Source organism: Heloderma suspectum, chromosome 2 (genome assembly GCF_057233095.1).
Source record: "Heloderma suspectum isolate Gila_16-S chromosome 2, 16-S_ref, whole genome shotgun sequence".
NCBI classification, from domain to species: Eukaryota; Metazoa; Chordata; class Lepidosauria; order Squamata; family Helodermatidae; genus Heloderma; species Heloderma suspectum.
In genome coordinates this window covers 195266029-195285897 of record NC_139459.1, presented here as the reverse complement: position 1 = coordinate 195285897, position 19869 = coordinate 195266029, and the positions used below count along the sequence as shown (strand labels likewise).

Here is a 19869-nt window from a genome sequence, read left to right as displayed (position 1 = left end):
TGAGGAACCTTGGTAAGCATTCTGAGAAACACCAGGACACTCCAGAATTCAATTTTGAAAACTACTGATTTGACAGCTCAGCACTTGCAAAGTCTACCTTGCTTCTCTTACCAGGCATTGGCTATTTTTCCAGGAAACATAAGTGAACACTTGGCATCACTGGAGATGGAACTATCGCTAAGGAAAACAGAATAGCAGGAAGCATATAAGATTAAAAAAGTGATGAGGAGTTTGGTCAACTTTAGCATTTGAAGACTACCTTCAGAAGAGGTAGAGTTGTCAGGGCAGTACTAGGTACCATAAAATGCTGTGGTAAAGACGCTGCCTACATTAGTTGCCATCTTCCATGATTTTTATCAAGGGCCAGTGAGTTGGCAATCTCAATATTTTATGGGATAAATGTAGAAAATGTGATATAATTATTGTCCCAACGATAGTTTAACAAGCCACTTGAGAATATGCCCATGGTAGCTGGTAGAGCCAATGTAAGAGTTGGTGATATCTCAGTGGAGGCGTGGCTGAGTCAAGCTAATTCATTTTTCACCCCCCAAAATACTCATTCAGCTTCCATTAAGTGGATGATTGACTTGTGCTTTCTGTCGTGTTCTTTCCCATACAGACCTGACCTATCCTGGGTGCAACATAACTAAAGAAGTTTCTGCAGGATGAAAAGATGGCAGGGCGGCTGCTTGCACCACCAGGCCCTGATAGTTTTAGAGCTTTCACTCCGGAGTCTCTGGCTAACATTGAGAAGCGCATTGCAGAAGAAAAGAAGAAGAAGCGTCCTAAACAAGACAGCAGTCACAGGGATGACGACGAAGACAGCAAACCAAAACCAAACAGTGACCTGGAGGCAGGGAAGAGTTTGCCTTTCATCTATGGGGATATCCCGAAAGGCCTGGTTGCTGTACCACTGGAGGACTTTGACCCTTACTATTTGACGCAGAAAGTGAGTCATCAGGATCCAGCTCTTTAGAACTCAGTCCTTTTGTCACCAAAGGAGTTACAGGTTTGGGTGGCTGGAGTCTCCTTTGTGTCTCTAGCTGTGTGCGAAAGGAGACAAAAGCAACGTTCTTGTGGGTTTTTCAAATATGAATCTTGTCTTTTGTTCTTTTGGGGAAGGGGAGATAAAGGAAGGGGGGGGAAATGTATCCAATCATTTGTTGGTAGCTTTGCTGACAACTCTGCAAAATGAATCACAGCTTGGTGCATAGCTTAGCCATTCTGGAAGTCAGTATGTCTAGTGGGTAAGCGGATAAACATGAGGGGAAAGTGGCAAATGATGCTGAGCAAAGGAATGGCTCTCAGTTATGGTTGGTCCACCTCAGCCTGGAAGGGGAAATACCATGGTGTCTAGGTTCAGAGTTTTCAGGTCATTTCACACCACTAGGAGACATTAGGAGACATTCAAGTCAATTCACAACATCAATGGTTGGCCCTACCATTAGGCAGCCTCCTCAGGCAGAAGATTGGGGGGGGCAGTGAGGTACTGGAGGACAGAGCTGTAGCCTGTCCTGCACCCCCTAAGTTAGCTTGCTTCTCTCAGGTGTGGTGGAAGACACTGTCCCATTCAAAGTATTGAAGCACTATTCAACTATAGTTCACTTTTGAATGTGGAATGGGAGGGGTGCCATTTTATCTTTTGCCCCAGACAGCAAAATATCTTGGGCTGGCCTTATTTCCATTCATGGTAATTTATTTTTATTTTAAATCATGAACAGAGATGAAATGTGGACATAATGAAGAGGTTGTCTGAGTGCTCTGCCATATTGCCCTGGACCAAATTTACTCTGCTTTCAAATACTTCCAAAAGATTATTGGATGGATCCAGGTGTGTGGTAGAACAATTCATCAGCCACTTCATCATCTCCATGTACAATCTGGACTTCCAAATGAAGGTTACTACCATATATTAAACATAAGCCTCAAACGTGATTGTGGGATTTGGTTGCCTGGTTCCCTCTAAAGGGAGTCGGTTAAATGTTGCCATAGAATGCCTTGTGTGGAAAACTAATGGTGCGTATTGAATATATTTAATATTACTTATTTTAATATTTAATATTATTGATCTTACTGTCACGCTCAGACTCAGGACGTTTCTACACCCTATTTCACAACCAGCCCCAGTGTGATAGCTGATGCTTGCTCTGACTATTTGTAACTTGGCACTATAAGCGGAGGTAGTCATATGATAACCAATGGTGTGCACAAAATTATGCACCTACTGAGTTACGGTATGCCCTGAAAGTGAGCATTAGCACATAAGAAGAACCTTGCAAGATAAGTCAAAGGTTCATCTAGTCCAGCATCCGGTTTCCCACAGTGGCCAACCAGGTGTCTTTGAGAAGCTCACAGACGAAGCCCACAAAAGCAATAGCCAGCTCCCATTGTTTTCCCCCAACATCTGGTACTGAGAGTTGCTGTAGCATTCCGCTCTGTGTCTGTTTTTGTTTTATTCTAAAGTAAACATGGGTCCCCACCGATCTGGATTGGGAACATCATGCCTGAGGAGGGCAGGCAAATTCCTTCCCTTCCCAGCCACTCCCCCCCCCCAACCTCTCGCCACTGAACACTGCAGATAAAGAAACAACTGTCACTCTTTTAAGGTGCTCTTGGAGTGCCTGTCACTCTTTTAAGGCTCCTGTCACCCTTCTAGGCCTGCATCCTATGCTGCCACTCATGGCTGCTGCTTATCAGCCAGAAAGATATATATCCAACCCATTTCTCCACCTGCTGCTTTTTCCAGTCACTTGTGCTGCAGTTCTGGGGACCAGGAATTACACCACAGACGGCCAGCCCTACCATTAGGCAGAGTGAGGCACCAACCTCAGGCAGCAGATGCTGAGGGGCAGGGAGCAGTGGCAAGGGTTGAAGTACAGAGCTGTGTGTGCCATGCAGATTGCTCTGTATCTCCTACGTTAACCTGTTGCCCTCAAGTGTGATAGAAGCCAGTGTTGAAGTAAGATTCAACTTCCAGTCTGGTCAGCTTCTGTTCATGGAATAGGGAGAGGCACCATTTTGTCCTTTGCCTTAGGCAGCAAAATGTCCAGGCAGCCCTCACACCATACAGAGTGCTTTCCTATTTACAGTTGCTTTTAGGGTTCCCCTCTTCAAAGGCAACCCTCAGGCTTTTCTTCTCAGAAGACCGTGAGTAGGAACCAACTTCCATCTGTCCTCCCACTGTCATTTCTCCCTCCAACTGATACCCTTTCATTTCATTTTCATTTCATTTATTATATTTCTATACTGCCCCATAGCCAACACTGTCTGGATGGTTCACAAATACTAAAAACCATTAAAAATCCATTATACAAAATTCAAAACCTTTTACATAAAAACATATAAACAGATAGCACACACACAGAGACAACATATATCTAAAACATTTTTTAAACAATCAACCAAAGACAATCCAGGATCTGATTAAAAACACATTATATGCTGCCAAGCGCCTGGGAGAAGAGGGCAGTTTTAACCTGGCACTGAAAAGATAACAATGTAGGTGCTAGGTGGGCCTCATCAGGGAGATCATTCCATAACAGGGGGGCACCACTAAGAAGGCCCTGTCCCTTGTTGCTGCTCTCAAAGCCTCCCTTGGAGGAAGCACCTGGAGGAGGGCCTTGGATGCTGAACATAGTGTATGGGTCGGTTAACAGTTATCCTTGACTGTTAACATTCTACATCATCTTCTGGGCCTTCACCACTTTAGATCTGTAGGCTTGCTTCCAACAGGCATGCTTAGAAGCTTGACATGTGCTTGACATTTGAATAAACCGTGATACCAAGGTCATGGCAAATAGAGAAATATGGGAAAATTTTCAGCCTTTGTGCACTATAGGGCCAGCTGGCTAATGCGTAGCTATGGTTCATGCTGATCTCAACTGTTGCAGAACCAGGACAAAAAATGTCACAGAAGGAGGAGGGCTGTTGTGATGATTTAGTCCAGAACAAGATATTTGGTAGTAGGCACAAGCCTGGGGAAGTGGGTCACCAGCTAAGAGCTGCAAAACTGTGAGGGCAGGGCATGTTTAAAGGGGGAAAGCTGTGGTGCTTAATCCTCCCTTCACTTCTTTTTTAATTTACGTGAACTGCCAAGAGAGCTTTGACTATTGGGCGGTATAGAAATATAAATAAATTAATAAATACTTTTCCATGCAGTGCATCAAACATGGATACTGGGACCTTGTCTAGGGGGAAACCAGCTGTTAAAAGTGCAGGACAAATGTGGCAGATTGGGAAAGGTTGAACAACTCCCATCACTTCTCCCCTAAAAACTGTCATGTCCCCCCACCCCTCCACTGTTTTGCAGCTGTACAGCAGCAACCAGCATTCCCAGTCCTGCATTTGCTGCTAACTATCTAGTTCTGGGCTGGCTTTAATTTTGGTGCAGATATGCAGACTGAGAAACGGTACAGTGAGACACTGAAATGCAGTAGCATACAAACAGAAGTAGTGGAGAATGAATAGAAGTTAGCTGCCAGTTGCAAAGATGCACTTTTATGGAAGGAGGATGAAACCTGTGGGTAACTTGATGTTGCATGTCTCTGAATTCGGTTGCTCCCATTGCTTGGGGTCAGGAGTGTTTGAATAAACAATACTGTTTTGAATGAGAAATAGTGTTAGGGTTGAGACTGAGCCAAATATTATTTTTGGAACCTTCTAAGCCTGAAAGAGGGGCTTTTCACACAACATGCTAACCCACACTCAGTGGCTGAGTGTGGGTTGTTTTGAACCATGTGTTGTTTGTTGAAATGTGGGTTAGCATGTTGCCTGAACGCAGCCAGGGTGGCTTGCTAACCATGCAGTGTAGCTTATTTTCTTGAACAAGCCACCTTGAGAACCCATGGTTTGTTGTTGGGTTGTTCAGGGTGGTTAAGAAGTCGCACTGTATGGTTAACAAGCTAGCCTGGCTGCATTCAGACAGCATGCTAACCCATGGTTGAACAAACAACCCACACTAAAATCACTGAGTGTGGGTTAGTGTGTTGTGTGAACAGCCCCAGAGTGTTTGGGAAAGTGAAATGTTTCAGAACACGCACATAGCACTCACTTTTTTCATAGCCGGTGCCTGTTTACAATCCTGCAGCAACGGTTATGATGCCCTTTGAGTTGCCTGCACTCTAATTTGGCTTCATGGCAATGCTATGTAGCAATTGAGATTTGGCTATGTCATGACATCTGAAGCCAATTCAGAATGAGGACAATGTTTTCTGCTCTCGCTTTGGCAATGTGTGGGTAAAGAGGAGGAGAAAATGGTAAGCAGTGAGGACAGTGATTGCTGCTGCTGATGAATGGGGCAAACACTTCCCCCAAGAAATCATCAACCGCCCCCCAACTCCAGAGCTTGTAAACAGGGTGATGAATTTGGGAAGGCTGTTTTTGGCTCAGCCCTAGGAATTATGCCTGGGGGGTTGAGGTCTGTTAGAGGCAACTATACTTTCTAAACAATTCTACATAGCTTCAATGTGGGGCAATTTGTTGGTCCAATCTGTAAATCAACAGTGTACTATAGCTTAAAATCTTTATAGCTCCAGCCTGAAATCTGGATTTTGGTCACTTGAGCAATTCCATAGATTTTTTAAAAAGGATCCTTATTTATATGAGTGCAGTGACTAGGCATACTGAATCCAAGGAGTGGGGGGGGGGGATGCAGATATACCCATACAGTGTTGAGGTTTTCGTTTCTATAAAAGTCTTAGGCTAGTATCCAGACTACTGGTAATCATACTGGAAGTAGACCTATTGTAATAAATGGGATTCAAGAGTAGATTTCAATTTGTCTACTGTAAGTATGACTAAGGATTCTGCTTCCAGACAGAGGGCTGCTAATGCTACCAGTCATAAGGCACTGCAATAATTCCATTGTTTTCTCCTAAACAGGTTTTCTGCAATAAGGGAAAAGACAGAAGTGGTGGGAAACATGGGAGGTTTTCAACTGGCACACACACACCTATATAATTCCATGAATGAACCAGGGTGATTTCACAATAAATGCCCTGTCTGGAAGCACCCTAAGTCTGGTTCCAACCTTTCATTTCTTGTATTCTCCATGTTAAATCTATATCATTCACGAAGAAATGGTAAAGGGTCAATTCAAATGTAGACAATACTTAGCAAATCTTAGGGATGACTGTTATTTTAAATGCAGGTTTCTATTAACGTATTTAGATTTTTGTTTTGCCTCTCCCTGTTGGTCTCCAAATATACCATGTTTTGGTTTGACATGACTGTTAGCTCTTTTGTAAGGACATCTTTTTAAGTTACGAGACAAAAAGATAGAGGGAGCCTGTTTGAGGGAAGTGAACACTTTGGTGCCAGTGGTGTTGGCATACAATTTTATCAAACTAACCTTAAGGAACATTGGCCAAATAAGTGTGCAGGACAGACCAGCACAACCTGCAACTCACCAAGCCAGGGGTCCCCAACCTTTTTGGGTCAGTGGGCGTGTTTGGAATTTTGCCAGAGTGTCATGGGCACTCTCACAAAATGGCTTCCATGGGGGTTGGGCATGCCCATTCATAACATGGCTGCCATGCTGAGCATGGCCGGTCAAAAAACATTCAATTCCCAGAAGGCAAGCTAGTGAGACTAAAAGAAAAGTACTTTGCTGAAGAAGCGAAGTACAAACAGAGGTGGGGGCTGAGACTCCAAACACAAATCAGCTCTTTTGAAACCAAATAAAGATGGCGCTGGAGGGCAGCACTTTGCAGCATGCCAGCCTCCCAGTTTAAAAAAATAAATAAGTCTTAAGAAATAAAATCAAAATCAGGAGGCACATTGGTACCCATAGACACCACCTTGCTAGCCTGAACACCAAGCCAAACACTGTCTATTAGGTATGTGTGGGCAGCTCATCAGTAGCTAATTATTAAGGCTGCTGCTGTCCAGGGACTGCAAGAATGGTGTGTGTTGCGCTGGGGGAGTAGGTTTTCAATAATCCAAGACCCCACAATATGTGGCTTATGGGCTGTGTCAGGTCATGTTTGCACAGGCCAAATATAAAAATAATAGCTCAGCGGCTTCTTTTCTATTCTGTCTTATATCTGTGTTAGTTGATGGCTTCCTGTCTTCGGCAGGGAAAAGGCACGTAATGATGGATTGTTTTTTTTAAACCAAGGGATGAGGAGAGCTTCAAAATGTAGTACGTGCTGACAGAAAACCCGTTCACATTCATTACATTCACAGATTCAAACACATTATATGCACATACGCAAGCCCATAGACATGATCAAAGATCCACAGGGCAGTGCTTTTCTTCATAGGCCATTCACATGCTTTCTGACGCACAGTAATGAAATGACCACCTGGGATATGTTCGTGGTGATAACTGGAGGCAGTGGCTCTGGATTTCTCCTTTAAGACTAGAGATAGGGCACTATCAGTGGCAAGTACTGAGTGCACGGTACTGTACCAGTAGTAGCACATGAGCATATGACTTGAATGCAAAAGGCCCCAGGTTCGATCCCTGGCATCTCCAGGAAGGGCTGGGGAAAGACTCCTGCCTGAACCTTCAAAAGCCACTGACAGTCAGCATGTGCACCAGCTTTCCCCAACCTGGTGCTCTCCCAATGTTTTGAACTAACTCCCATCAGCCCTAGCCAGCATGACCATTGATCAAGCATGCCGGGAGTTGTAGTCCAAAGCATCTGGAGGGCACCAGGTTGGGGAAGGCTGGTGCAGACATACAGAGCTAGGTGGGGCCAAAATTCTTACTCATTATAACGCAGCTTCCTATGGGTAAAATCCAACATAAGTCCTACTTTGAGTAGGCCAGTTGAAATGAATGAGACTGAATTAGTCATGACTAACTTAAGTTCCATTCATTTCACTGGGTCTACTCTAAGTAGGACTTATGTTGGATTTTACTCTGTGTTCCCATGTAGTCATGGGAACAAAGGAATACCGCTTGTAGATACTGTAGATATTACAACCCATGTAATATCACTTAGAGATATTTTTAAATACATTCAGCGATATATAAATCTATTAAATATTACATGAAATGAATAAATCATGTCAACACCCTTAGGTGCAACAGTGATTATAACTACTGCCGGTAATGATCATAATACTTTGTTGTCTATCTAATCCTGATAGTTGTTAAGATCAATTTTATAACCACTGGGGATTTAATTGCCATCAAGAGATGGGGCCAAACCCATTCATTGTGGTTAAAATCCCTCCCTCCAACTACTTGCTTCCTCTCACTAGCCACCTTTTCCACTTTGCAGCACAAATTGCATATGTTTAGAGAGGAGAATTGGGGGGGGGGGGTAGGAGGGAGGGGTGGTATTTAAACCTTCCAGTACTCACCCATTCTCCTCTTGAAATGGCCCGCCCCAAGCCATTCTCCTCTGCTCAAGCTTATTTCCACTCTCATAGCCTGACAAGGGGAAATGGGTTTAAACTGGAGGCATTTGCAGAGGAGAATTGGTAGGTGGGGCACTTCTCCTGCAAATCCCACCTGCATTAATGTTATGACACAAACATGCTCCTGTGAGAACTATATCTTATGATCGCTTCATAATACGTAGCTCTGCCATAAAGATTTTGCCTTAAAGTTGTCATTCTAGCAAATCATTCCCAGTTCTCCAGGGTCTCTGAGAATCTTCCACCGTTGCTACCTGAGACCTTTTAACTACGAATGAACTAAAGCAGGGATCCCCAGCCTTTTGGACCCGTGGGCACATTTGGGAATTTGAGAAACTGCTGTGGGCACCACCCCAAAATGGCTCCCATGGAAGATGTGGCTACTCACATAATGGCTGCCATGGGGGGCCTGGTTAGTCAAGAGTTTTGGGGTGGTGAGAGAAATAGAGACTAGAGGCTGCGAGGGAGGAAGGGAGAAATGGAAAGAGTTGCTTCCTGGCCCACCCGGTCTTCCTCTGTCCATACAGACCTTTCCCCTCTGCACTCTCTCTCTCTCTCTCTGTCTCTCTCCATGCCCAGCCTCACTATTTCTCTCCCCCAACCCCTTTCCTCACTATTTCTCTCCCTCCCCCACCCCTCACCTTCTTCTTTGCCCCCCTTCCTAGCCTCTAGGCTTGCTCTTTCTCTCCCACTCACGCTTTTGTCTTGCTGTTTCTCCCCACTCCTAGCCTCTCTCTTTCCCCTCTGCCCCTTTGCCTTGCTTTCTCTTCCTGAACAGCTGATCAGCATCAGGGTCAGGATCAGGAAGGAAAGCCTGGAGCCTTCATGTTTTTTTCAGTTTTTCATTAAAAAAATTTTTTGAAGGGGGCAGGGAGTGAAGAGATTTGTGGGTGCCACTGAAGGTGGTCGCGGGCACCACGTTGGGGATCCCTGAACTAAAGTGTTTGGTACAGGACTTCTCTGGCTAGCATTTAACCTAGAAATGCTGCAGAAATTATGTGCGTATGCACCAGTAGGATAGTAATATATAATCGGGCTGAATAAAACATTGCTATGTAGCAAACAAACCTTCAAGTTCCTCAGAACTCTTCTTCAGACCTGGTGTTAACAACGAAAGAAATGGGATGTGAGTAGGCGGGGAGAGAAAGCTGGCTCTGATGGGAAGGCGCCAAAGTCTGCTGTTTGTGACAGTGTTCAGATGGTGTGCAGGAAGTATTATGCAGACTTCATTAGGCTAGCATGCTGAGAGTTGTAGTCCAACACATCTGGAGGGCACCAGGTTGGGGAAGTCTCAGTTCAGCTGTGTTGGGTGCAAAACAGATTTTTCATCTTCCACCCAGGGCTACTGGGAATAAAACCATGGCTGTTCTCTGTTTGAAAATAGAAAAGCCAGCAGTTCCTTGGAATTGCCTCCAGCAGGAAGTGGAACAGATAGGTCCCTTGTAAGAAAGAGAGCAAACGTTGCCCTTCAACCACAAAGATGCCTTGTTTGGTAGTTAGCGGAGAACTGGGGTGGATTTGTAGGGTCCAGGGTGGAGGGGAAGGGAAGAAATTTCCGCTGGGAGCCACCTGGGGTCCCAGAAGTCTGGACACATTCATGCACTTTTGGGCTGGAAGGAGGAAAGCAGAAGGAAGCACAGAAGGCGGGGCTGCGGGAACCTATACCGGCAGAGCTGTTCAGAAGCTGCACACACGTATGGCTGCACAATCAGACTGGACCGGTAGGCCTCTGAGCCAGAATGTGGCCGTCAGAATGCCAAGGAGATGAGGGCAGCACGGCTGCTGACGTAATTACTTTAACCAGGTATAACAATATAATTCAGCCCTCTCCTCCTGGGAGTGTGTGTCGGGGGGGGGGGTGATTTGCACCCCACACACACACAGAGCTGAGTTCACCTGGCAAAGGCAGGGCAGTCGGCTGATTAACAGGTGCTGCCTGCAAGGCCTAATCCATGTGAGTTAGGACAGTGCAGGGCTGTCTTTTTGCATGAGAGGCAGCAGAAGTGCAAGCCCCAGTGTGTGTATGGGGGCGGGGGCTGTCTACCGTTGGAGGGAATCATTTCTGTTCCCGAAAGAAGCCTTCCCATTTAGAAATATGTGGGAGGCCTCTGCCACTGCAGCTTGTGTGACATGCAGAGAACATGACTGTGTGGATAATTTTTGAGGTGATTGGGTTTTTTTTGGGTTTTTTTTTAGTAATACTGGGTTACAGACATCGGTGAGAATGTTTTTGCCCAACAGCTCCTCCCCCAACTTCCTGCTCTGTATGGAGAGACGCTGTGTTTCTTCCCACAAGCAGCGGAATGGTACATTTCCTGATTTCGTTGCATTGATTTTACCGTGTAGGATGTGCATTAGTTCTCCAAATAACCAATGTTTTGCGATCGCTTCCCACAAACTTTTCACAACCTTTTTTTTAAAAGCCCTCCTCTCTGAGTCATCTGAAGCAGCTGTTCTACTTGAACCACTGGAATCTTGCCCACATTGTTTCTTAAATGCCATCTTCTCCTAGCATCTGAAACACAGGCCTGGACTGTGGCTCTTCGTTTTTCATACCAGCCAGAGAACGCAGAGCAGAGGTGCAACTGGACTAGCACTAGAGCCCCCAGAACTGGCTGAATGATTGTACCTGTGCCTGCCCTCTCCTGCAAGGCTTAGGGACAAGGCAGGCGATAATGTAAGGCAGATGATAAACCGGCTAGAGAGGGCTTGGCCGTAAAAGGCAGCCCATAAATACTTGAAATAAACAAACATATTCTTTATTTCAGTGGACCTCACAACCCTCCTGAGATATAGATTGCTATTATTTCCATTTTACAGATGAAGATGGATGGGCGTGTTAGTAGTACTCCAAGGCTTTTGCTAGTTTGCTGCTCTCTCCTTATTGGCACTCTCAGCAGGAGTTTCCCAAGCCCTGGCAATATAGTTTGCCAGTGAATGCTAGTAATACGGGTAAAGACGAGGAAAGTCATTACATCAGGGATAGGGAAATGTTTTCGGCATTTCCCAAGGACCAGATTGCCACCTGGGAAACCTCTCAGAGGCACATGCCAGCAGTGGATGTGGCCAGGACTAAAAGTGGGTAGGGCCGCCCTCACACCCTATTCACAGCCCACCATGCATCCCATTCTCACACACACCCCATTCACACACATGCCCTGTCCACACAGACACAAACCATCCATGCCCTTCTCAATCCCTCCTTCAGCTGATCCACGCAGATCATCTGAGAAGAGTCCCCCCACCCCCACCTCACTGTGGTACGCTGGGTAGAGAGACTTGCCCGCCTAGTGTGCCAAAATGGGCATGAAGATCACGATTTCTCTGCTCCTCAGCTGACCATTTCAGCTGAGGATTGTAGAGGGCCCTATCTTCATCCCCATCATGGCACACTGGGTGGGGAAATGTAAAGCTCTCTTTCCAGTGCACCACACTTTCTTTCTTTATTACATTTCTATACCACCCAATCGCTGAAGCTCTTTGGGTGGTTCACAACAATTAAAACCATAAAATAGACATGATAAGATACAATATAGAGGTTTAAAACTTTATGTTTAAAAATAAACATAAAACCCAAAATAAAACCTAGCAGCAATGCAAAAATTTAAAATACAGTAACAGATTTAAAACCACAGCAACTGAAAGACTAAAATGCCTGGGAAAATAAGGTCTTCACCTGAGCCGAAAAAACCACAACATAGATGCCAGGCAAGCGTCTCTGGGGAGCTTATTCCACAACCAGGGTGCCACAACAGAAAAGGCTCTCTTAGTAGCCACCCACCTCACTTCTTTTGGCAGGGACTCCCAGAGAAGGACCTCTGAGGACAATCTTAGGGTCCAGGCAGGTATATATGGGAGGAGATGATCCTTCAGGTAACCTGGCCCCAAGCCGCTTAGGGCTTTGAATGTTAATACCAGCACTTTGAATCAGACCCGGAAATGGATTGGCAGCCAGTGCAGATGGAAAAGTAGCGGCATAACATGACCACATTGGCCACTCCCCATTATCAGTCTCACTGCCCTGTTTTGGACCAGCTGAAGTTTCCAGACCATTTTCAAAGGCACCCCCACACATTGCAGTAATCCAGACAAGAGGTGGGAAGGGGTGAAGGTCATGCCAGGGGAGGGGGCATGGCTTGGGCAAATGCCATGGGTCAGATGGGGCAGCCTCATGGGCCCTGATAGGCCTATGGGCTGGAGTTCCCTGTTCCTACTCTTACAGCAGCCGCTTGTGTATTGCCAAACAAGAGGACAAAAGTGGACAGCAATTTGCATAAAATTTGCATGTGCTGATTTGTATATATAGATGCAAATTTAGAAATAATCATTATACTTTAAATAGAAATACAGTACATCTGACCACAGTGTGGGAGACTCTGACCAGGTAACCTGTGTGCCTGTCTGTCTGGTCTGCTCTCCGGGTGCTAACTGCTGATGGGCAACAACTCTTGCATTCTTTTATCTTTAACTGGACAGCCCTTCAAACAGAGGACAGTTGTCTGGCAGCCTTTAAAACAGAGGTTGTCCTCTGTAAAACAGGACACATGGCTACCCTACCTGTTCTGCATGATAGTCCCACCTCAGCACAGTGAGCTCTACTATATGATTTGGCAGGAAATAGATACACCTGCCGTGGGGATGCCAGTATAAAATCTAGACCAGCTCATTGAGTGCATGCACCCAGTTCAATTTCCTCATTTTCTTTGGAGGCAATCTTTGATTTTCAGGTTGGCATTCTTCTCCTTGGCCTCTTCTGGGCTAATTTTTATGTGTGCCTCCACCAGACAAGTACTAGTGTGTTCCCTATCCCTCCACCATGTCCTACCCTACCAGCAGGCTATCAATCATTGGCGCATCTGTATATTTCGCAGTTTTTGAATTCATTAGAGACCCTCCCTCAACAGAAGGCTTCCCAGCACCCAATGTCTATAGATTATCCCCAGGACCCAGGAGTATTTTGTCATTCTGGCTGGAGGGAAGCTTGGGAAAGATAGAAAGATACACTTGGGAAAGATAGAACAGGACTCCACTGTCATTTTATCCAACCTATGCCATGGGAACTAACATTTTTAGGAAGCAAATAAGGTAACTTGATTTCAAATGGAGTGCAACAAAGAAGGCAGATATTAGTCTAACGTTCGCACTCATTATTCAAAATACACAGAAAATGCATGAGGCACAACCCGCCGTGGACTGTCCTACATCAGATTGCAAGTAGGGAATCATATATTTCAGTGTTACTCTGCAGAAAAAATTCTCTGCCATGGAAATCTAAGAGCTTACGGTAGAAGGGTAAGCTAGAATGCCTATCAAAATCTAGCACAAATTTTGACATTGGACTGTACTAAAAGCTATATACTTGTTTGGCACTCTCTTACTTTAGCATCTCTTACTGTAGACCCGCTGGGGAGTGTAGTCTAACACGTCTGTATGGGTGGAGGTTGGGGAAGGCTGCTTTAGGCACTAGAGATTATCAGTGCAATCCTAGGCAAATTTAGTCCGAAGTAAGACTGCAGTTCTTGCCTTAACCTGCTGGACCCAGTGGGACTTTCTTCTGAGCAAACATACATAGGATTGTACAGAACACTTTCAGTAGTTTAAGGGGATTGTTCATGATAAGGTCATTGGTTCTGTAGCCCCAGCTTTCCATGCCTGGTTTGTCTAACTAAAAGAAATGGTGAATTCTCTGCTCAGGAGCTTCTATCTATAGTTTATTATTGCCCACACTGATCAAAAGTTGAAGAAGTAACTTTTTCATGCTGCCCCATATTTGGCATATTCAGATAGAAAGTGTCTGGTTGTCTCAGGACTCTCCTGCGTCACAGTGCTGCATATTTGCTTGTGTTAACTTTTGGAGCGAGATTCATGCTGTCGAGATTCAACTTCTGCTTGGTCCAAGTCTGGTTCTAAAGAGATACCCTCAGGTCCTGAAGCCCTGCCTGCTAATCATGGAGGCATGGGAGCCAACATTAGTGGTAAGGGAAAAGCAACCTGCGCATACTCAGATACACCTGGGCAATGAACTCTGCCAAGAACAAGCACGATGCACAGGTGCACATCCAGTTAGGTATTGGGCCCTGCCTGGAATTCACCTTGAGACAGAAGTCCAAGGGCAGAATTGAGAACTATTTTAGATGTACCAAAATGGCAAGTGGTACAGTCTTCTGTGGACAACACTATTTCAGACTGCAAATACAGAACTGAATGCTCTGTCATTCTCCTGCACATGAGGCTGGTTTTGACAGCAGTCCCTTCTATATGTACTGAGGCATGGTAGAAGGTTTGAGGCTCACTCATATATACATTATCCGACATAATTAGGCACATATATCCCTACATGCACATGCCCCACCACAAAGTCTATCTGCCATATAAAAAGTGTGCATACTGGGTGGACATGGTATAGGCATGTACAATTTTTCAGGTCACAAAGCCTTTCACGATCTTTGGCTGGTTCATCATCTGCTGGGGTGTAAGGATCTTGTCACTGCCATACATGCCCTGGTAACTTCCCATTTGGTCTACTGTAATGTGCTGGATGTGGAGTTGCGCTTGAAGACTGTTTTGAGGCATGGTCTGTCTGGCAGGATGATGGCTAGGAGGAGCAGGACTTTGGGGGTATTGGTGCCTTTTTTGTAGAATTCTTTTAACTAGGGGAAGCCTTGTAGACCCATTCTCTTTTAGGTTTTAGGAACTAATTTAATATGAGACTATTTCAGGAGATGTTTGAAACAGCAGTGCGGGTAGGGGGAGGTGCTTGCAGTAAGCTGCTGTTTATGAATGATCTTTTCTTGGTTGTAGCTGTTTGTGTGTTTGGTTTTATTGTGGAAGTTAATCCATTTTAAAAACAACAAGAAGTTATTCAGGATTTTGAGATGATCGTAAAAAGTACAGGTACCCAACAGCTGGTCACAATTAATAAAAAACAAACCAATAGATAAGTGAAGGAATAAACATTGGAGTACCAATCAACAATCCACATAGAAATACCAAGAAGAATTCTATTTTGTAAACTTGAGTACCCTGGCCATAAGACAGAGTATAAATTTGTCTAATCATAATAGGATTGTCTAATAGGAACATTGTGTGTGTAGTGTGTATGTGTCCAGGGGGCAGTGGTGGGAGTCTCGGGAGTGTTAGCATGTCAGGGAGAAGGGATTCGGCTTAGCCTTTTCCCCTAGTGACCTAGCTTTCTATTTGCAGGGAGTTTTTTTGTGGGGAAACATTCAGCACCTGAGTCTCCACCTGCAGTCTGGCCAGGAAGGCATGCACTGTTTCTGCACATTTGCATTAAACCTCAGAGACAGTGAAAGGAACCAAACAAACAAGATTTGACTGGATCGACGCAGTCACCAGTATTAGCATTTATGCAATGTAATTGGCCGGGAACCAATGCTCAGGTCCAAAGGCTTTTCCCATTAGAATGTAGAGAAAAGAAATGGTGTTTGATAGTTAAGGAACTGATACTGGGGATGTATAGATCAGTCTATTTCTAGTCTATGTCAGTTTCACATGTGCGTAATAAAACTCTTCCGTCACATTTCTGCATTAATCCGAGAGAGAGAGAGAATCAGCATGAAAATTCTTATTTAAATACATATTTGAATGTATTTTCTCACAAAATACACATTTCTAAACATTGTTAATCATAAAATACAAATTTGAATATGCATTTTGGTACATTTTTTCAACCGGAGAAGTGTGAAATCTGAAGGGTAATTAATCTGCACACTAGTCTGGGAAGCGAGGATCAAGTCAGTTACCTTCAAAATGTGGACTAACTGAAATCTTCAGTATCTCTAGTTAATACCAAGAAGTTAACTGTCTTGTGAAAATCAGTGGAACCTAAGTGGAACCTCAGCACAATCCTATGAATCTTTACTTACAGGTAAGGGGCAATCCTATGCTGGTTTAGACAGAAAAAAGTCCTACAACTCTCTGGCTGGGGAATGCTGGGAGTTGTAGGACTTTATTTCTGTCTAAAGCTGCATAGGATTGCGTCCTAAATTGCTTTGTGGTGTGGTCTACACATGCCTAAGCAGTAGAATCCAGAAGTGGTAGGGTAGGATATACCTCTTCAGATTGCAAGTGGGGCATGCAGTTTTCAATACTGCTTCACATTTAAAAATAACCATGTAAGAAAAAAAAACCCTAACACAACATGGGGAATGGCTCTACAGGCTAGCCCTCCTCTGCAGCTTTTATACTTGCAGACGGTTGTTTGTTTAACACAAGGGAGCACCCAAGACTGTGATTCTCACCCCTGCAGCAGCACAATCATTCTGCTAAGACGTTGTTCTTGCCGTTGTTGTTGCTATTAACCTTTCCTCATATAGTTTAATGCAACTTACAAAAACAATTAAACAGATAAAGCCAACAATTAACAGAAAGGAACAAACTACAATAAAAATCAGCAATAATGCAGTTTAAAAACAACCCCATTAGAAAACATCATAAAACATAATAATAGGATTGGGCGGAGGTGCTCCTCTGCTGGCAGAGAAGAGCTCCACCAGCAGGAGGACGTGTCTGCCTCTAAGGCCCTTGGTATGTGTCAGGGTTGGATCGGAGCCCAGAGAGCCCCAAAGCAGTTCTGATTCTGAGGAAGAAATAGAAAAGGTGGGAGAGGAACCCACGTGCTGTTCAGAGGAGCAGCCAGGGGGAGAGCCCTTCCCGGTACACATTCCTGAGAGTGATGGTGACCCTGGCAGGGAGAGGGAGGCGCAACAGCAGTTTCTGGATGCTAGGCGCTGGCGCAGCGTCAAGCAGGAGATGGCGGGCGCTGACAGGAGGTGCTCAGCCCACTTGGCGCGACAGCAACAGCAGCACCCCAATGCCCAACGGGAAAAGGGTGGACTCTCTCCTCCTAGCCCATAAGTACAGAGGTTTCCCGCCTTCCCCTCCAAACGGAGATCAACTGATTCCTAAGGTTAGAACCCCCGAGTAGGCAGCTCTCTTAAGTCTCACTCGTAGGATCAAGCAATTAGCATCTGTAAGAGTCATTAGGTTGAATGGGAATAAAGCCTTGGAAAAGAGCCCTATTGTCTGTGTGATGATTCTGGCTACCTGAGGATTTCAGAAGGCGGCAGGGGCGACCTCCCGACAGCATGCTCACCACAAGGCTCCACAGGTATAAATCTACTGTCACAGGTAGACCCCGAAACATCCCAAGTGTGGGAAGGAGATGGCCTTGGATCCAAGGCCATTCCCCCACGAGGGCCCCTTCCAATAGGAGGGGAAACGCCAACTTCAGCAACAACAAAGAGGTAAGTACCCCGCCCTCACTCCACTCTAGACTAGGCCTTGGTTCAGGAAATAGGCATAGGATTAGCACATTAAGGGTGCAATCCTATGGCTGCTAGTGAGTGGCTAGATGGCCATAGGATAGGGAACTGACCACCACCACCACCAGCACTGCCTCGTAGGCAGCGCAGATTGGCCCCGCACTCATAAGAGCAGCACAAAGCAGCAAAAACGGGGCATTCCTGGGAGTGAGCTGGGGCGGGGCGGGCAGAAGTGCCTTTCTGATGCGTCCTACGCGTCGTCTGGCGTCACCCCCCCCCCCCCGCTCTGACTTCCCGTGGCTAGACAGCCGACTTTGGATTGCAGGGTGGCTGAAGCATGGTGGGGAAGGTCCCCTCTGCACTACACCTGCCCTGCATTGGACAGGCCGTTGCTTCCAAGTTCGGAGGTGGCCGCCTGTCCCAATAGGATTGCGCCCTACGTGTTTGAGTTCATTCCCATTTTGGAGGCCCACAAGACCCTTTTCTTTCAGAGGTCTTTTATCCAAGCATGCATTTGATTTGTTCTTACTGTAGTTATGATTTATTTTACAGTTATTTTTCTGAAATTGTTTTAATGCATTATTTGCTTTAATTTTATTGCTCTGATACTGTTAGGTGCCCTTACATACATTTCACTGGGGCTTAACTGCAACATATTTTTGCTGGATTGTGCTCACTTCCTCTGACACAGGTCCTTCTTACGCAGGGAGCACCATACACATATTTTGTCATGGGTTTTTAATCTGTTGAACAAATTACATGTAATTGTGTCACACCCCTTTTCTTGAATTCCAAGTGGAAAGCTACTACTTTTGACAACTTTCTTGGTAAAGGGATTTTCACACTCTTTTTAATTTTTGTGAAGTCTTTTGGTTGATTTGAAAGATAATTTGGCTTTTATGTATAGAATATTATTACCGTTGTTGTTATTGTTTCTTTATTTTGTGCTGCTTTTCAGCCCAAAGGCCCCCAAACTGGTGAATAACAGATAAACTACAATCTGATAAAAACACATTAAAATCCAATAAATCACACAAGGCATTTTGAATCATAGCTGCAGAAACACAGAGAAAGTACATCAGGAGGCATTTACAACACTAATCAATTGGAGAACTCAACAGAGTTAAACCATCCGTTCCCAATAGTCTCCTTCTAAAAATCGGAATGAACGCTAATTCTACAACTTCCTTGGACAATGCATTCCATAAATATAGCCTAATTCTACTTTTTTATTAACAATTATTCCTAACTTATAAGGTGACACTGCTAAAACCCATTGATCCTTGTGAATCCCTTGATAGCCTTGGCCATCAGTTGTCTTCTGTCTACCCTGTGGGAGCAATGCATATATTTGAAAATAACTATTATGTGTGCCTTTCTACTATTATTACCATTAACTATGCTAAGAGTGAAATCTTATGCATGTACACTTGGAAGTAAGGCTGCAATCCGATACACAGACTTGTGGACTTACCCCAAGGTAAGTGTGTATAGGACTGCAGCCTATCTTTGTTCTTATAGTATAACTAACACTGCTTTTTTATTTATGTTCATTTATATGCCACATTTCCATCTTAAATGGGCCTTCAAAGCAGCTTGCAACAAAAAATAAAGCCACGTCATAGAGCAATATTAATTCGAGATGAAGCTGGACACCGGTAACTGTGGCAAATTTTGGGTTAATTGACTAATTGTAGGTTAACTGAGTGTTGTTTAACCCATGATTAACCCATAGTATCTGGGTTCAGACATCATGTAGCAACCTCTGATTGGATTAATCAGGGGTTGAATATTCAAAATGATCGTGGAAAGTGCCCGGCATGCACCACAGTAAATCGTGAATTAATTAACCCACAATTTGCCACTGTTATGTGCAAACTGACTCATACAATGCAATCTTAAAACCAACTTAAAAAGTTGTATATAGACTGTGTTTAGATTGAATGTGTGTGTTTTCTGCTTAGATGCATATGTATATAACTTTTCTTTCTCTCTTTCTCTACAGACCTTTGTAGTACTAAACAGAGGCAAAACACTCTTCCGATTTAGTGCCACGCCTGCCTTGTACATTTTAAGTCCTTTTAATCTGCTTAGGAGAATAGCTATTAAAATTTTGATACATTCATATCCTTTTTATAGTAATATCTGTGTAGGCCTGGTTTGTTGGTTTGCTGTGCTGACTAAAAAGGTATGAATTGAGTTTACGGCACATGAT

The 19869-nt window shown here is 44.5% G+C and overlaps 1 protein-coding gene across 1 annotated transcript; it reads left to right on the top strand.

Moving 5' to 3' along the window:
• Window positions 1-673: 673 nt before the first annotated feature.
• On the top strand, window positions 674-19848 carry LOC146353745 (sodium channel protein type 8 subunit alpha-like). Its single transcript, XM_084829771.1, has 2 exons — window positions 674-949; window positions 19660-19848. Exons 1-2 carry the CDS (start codon window positions 674-676, stop codon window positions 19846-19848), a joined length of 465 nt encoding a protein of 154 aa, XP_084685897.1.
• The last annotated feature ends 21 nt before the right edge of the window (window positions 19849-19869 follow it).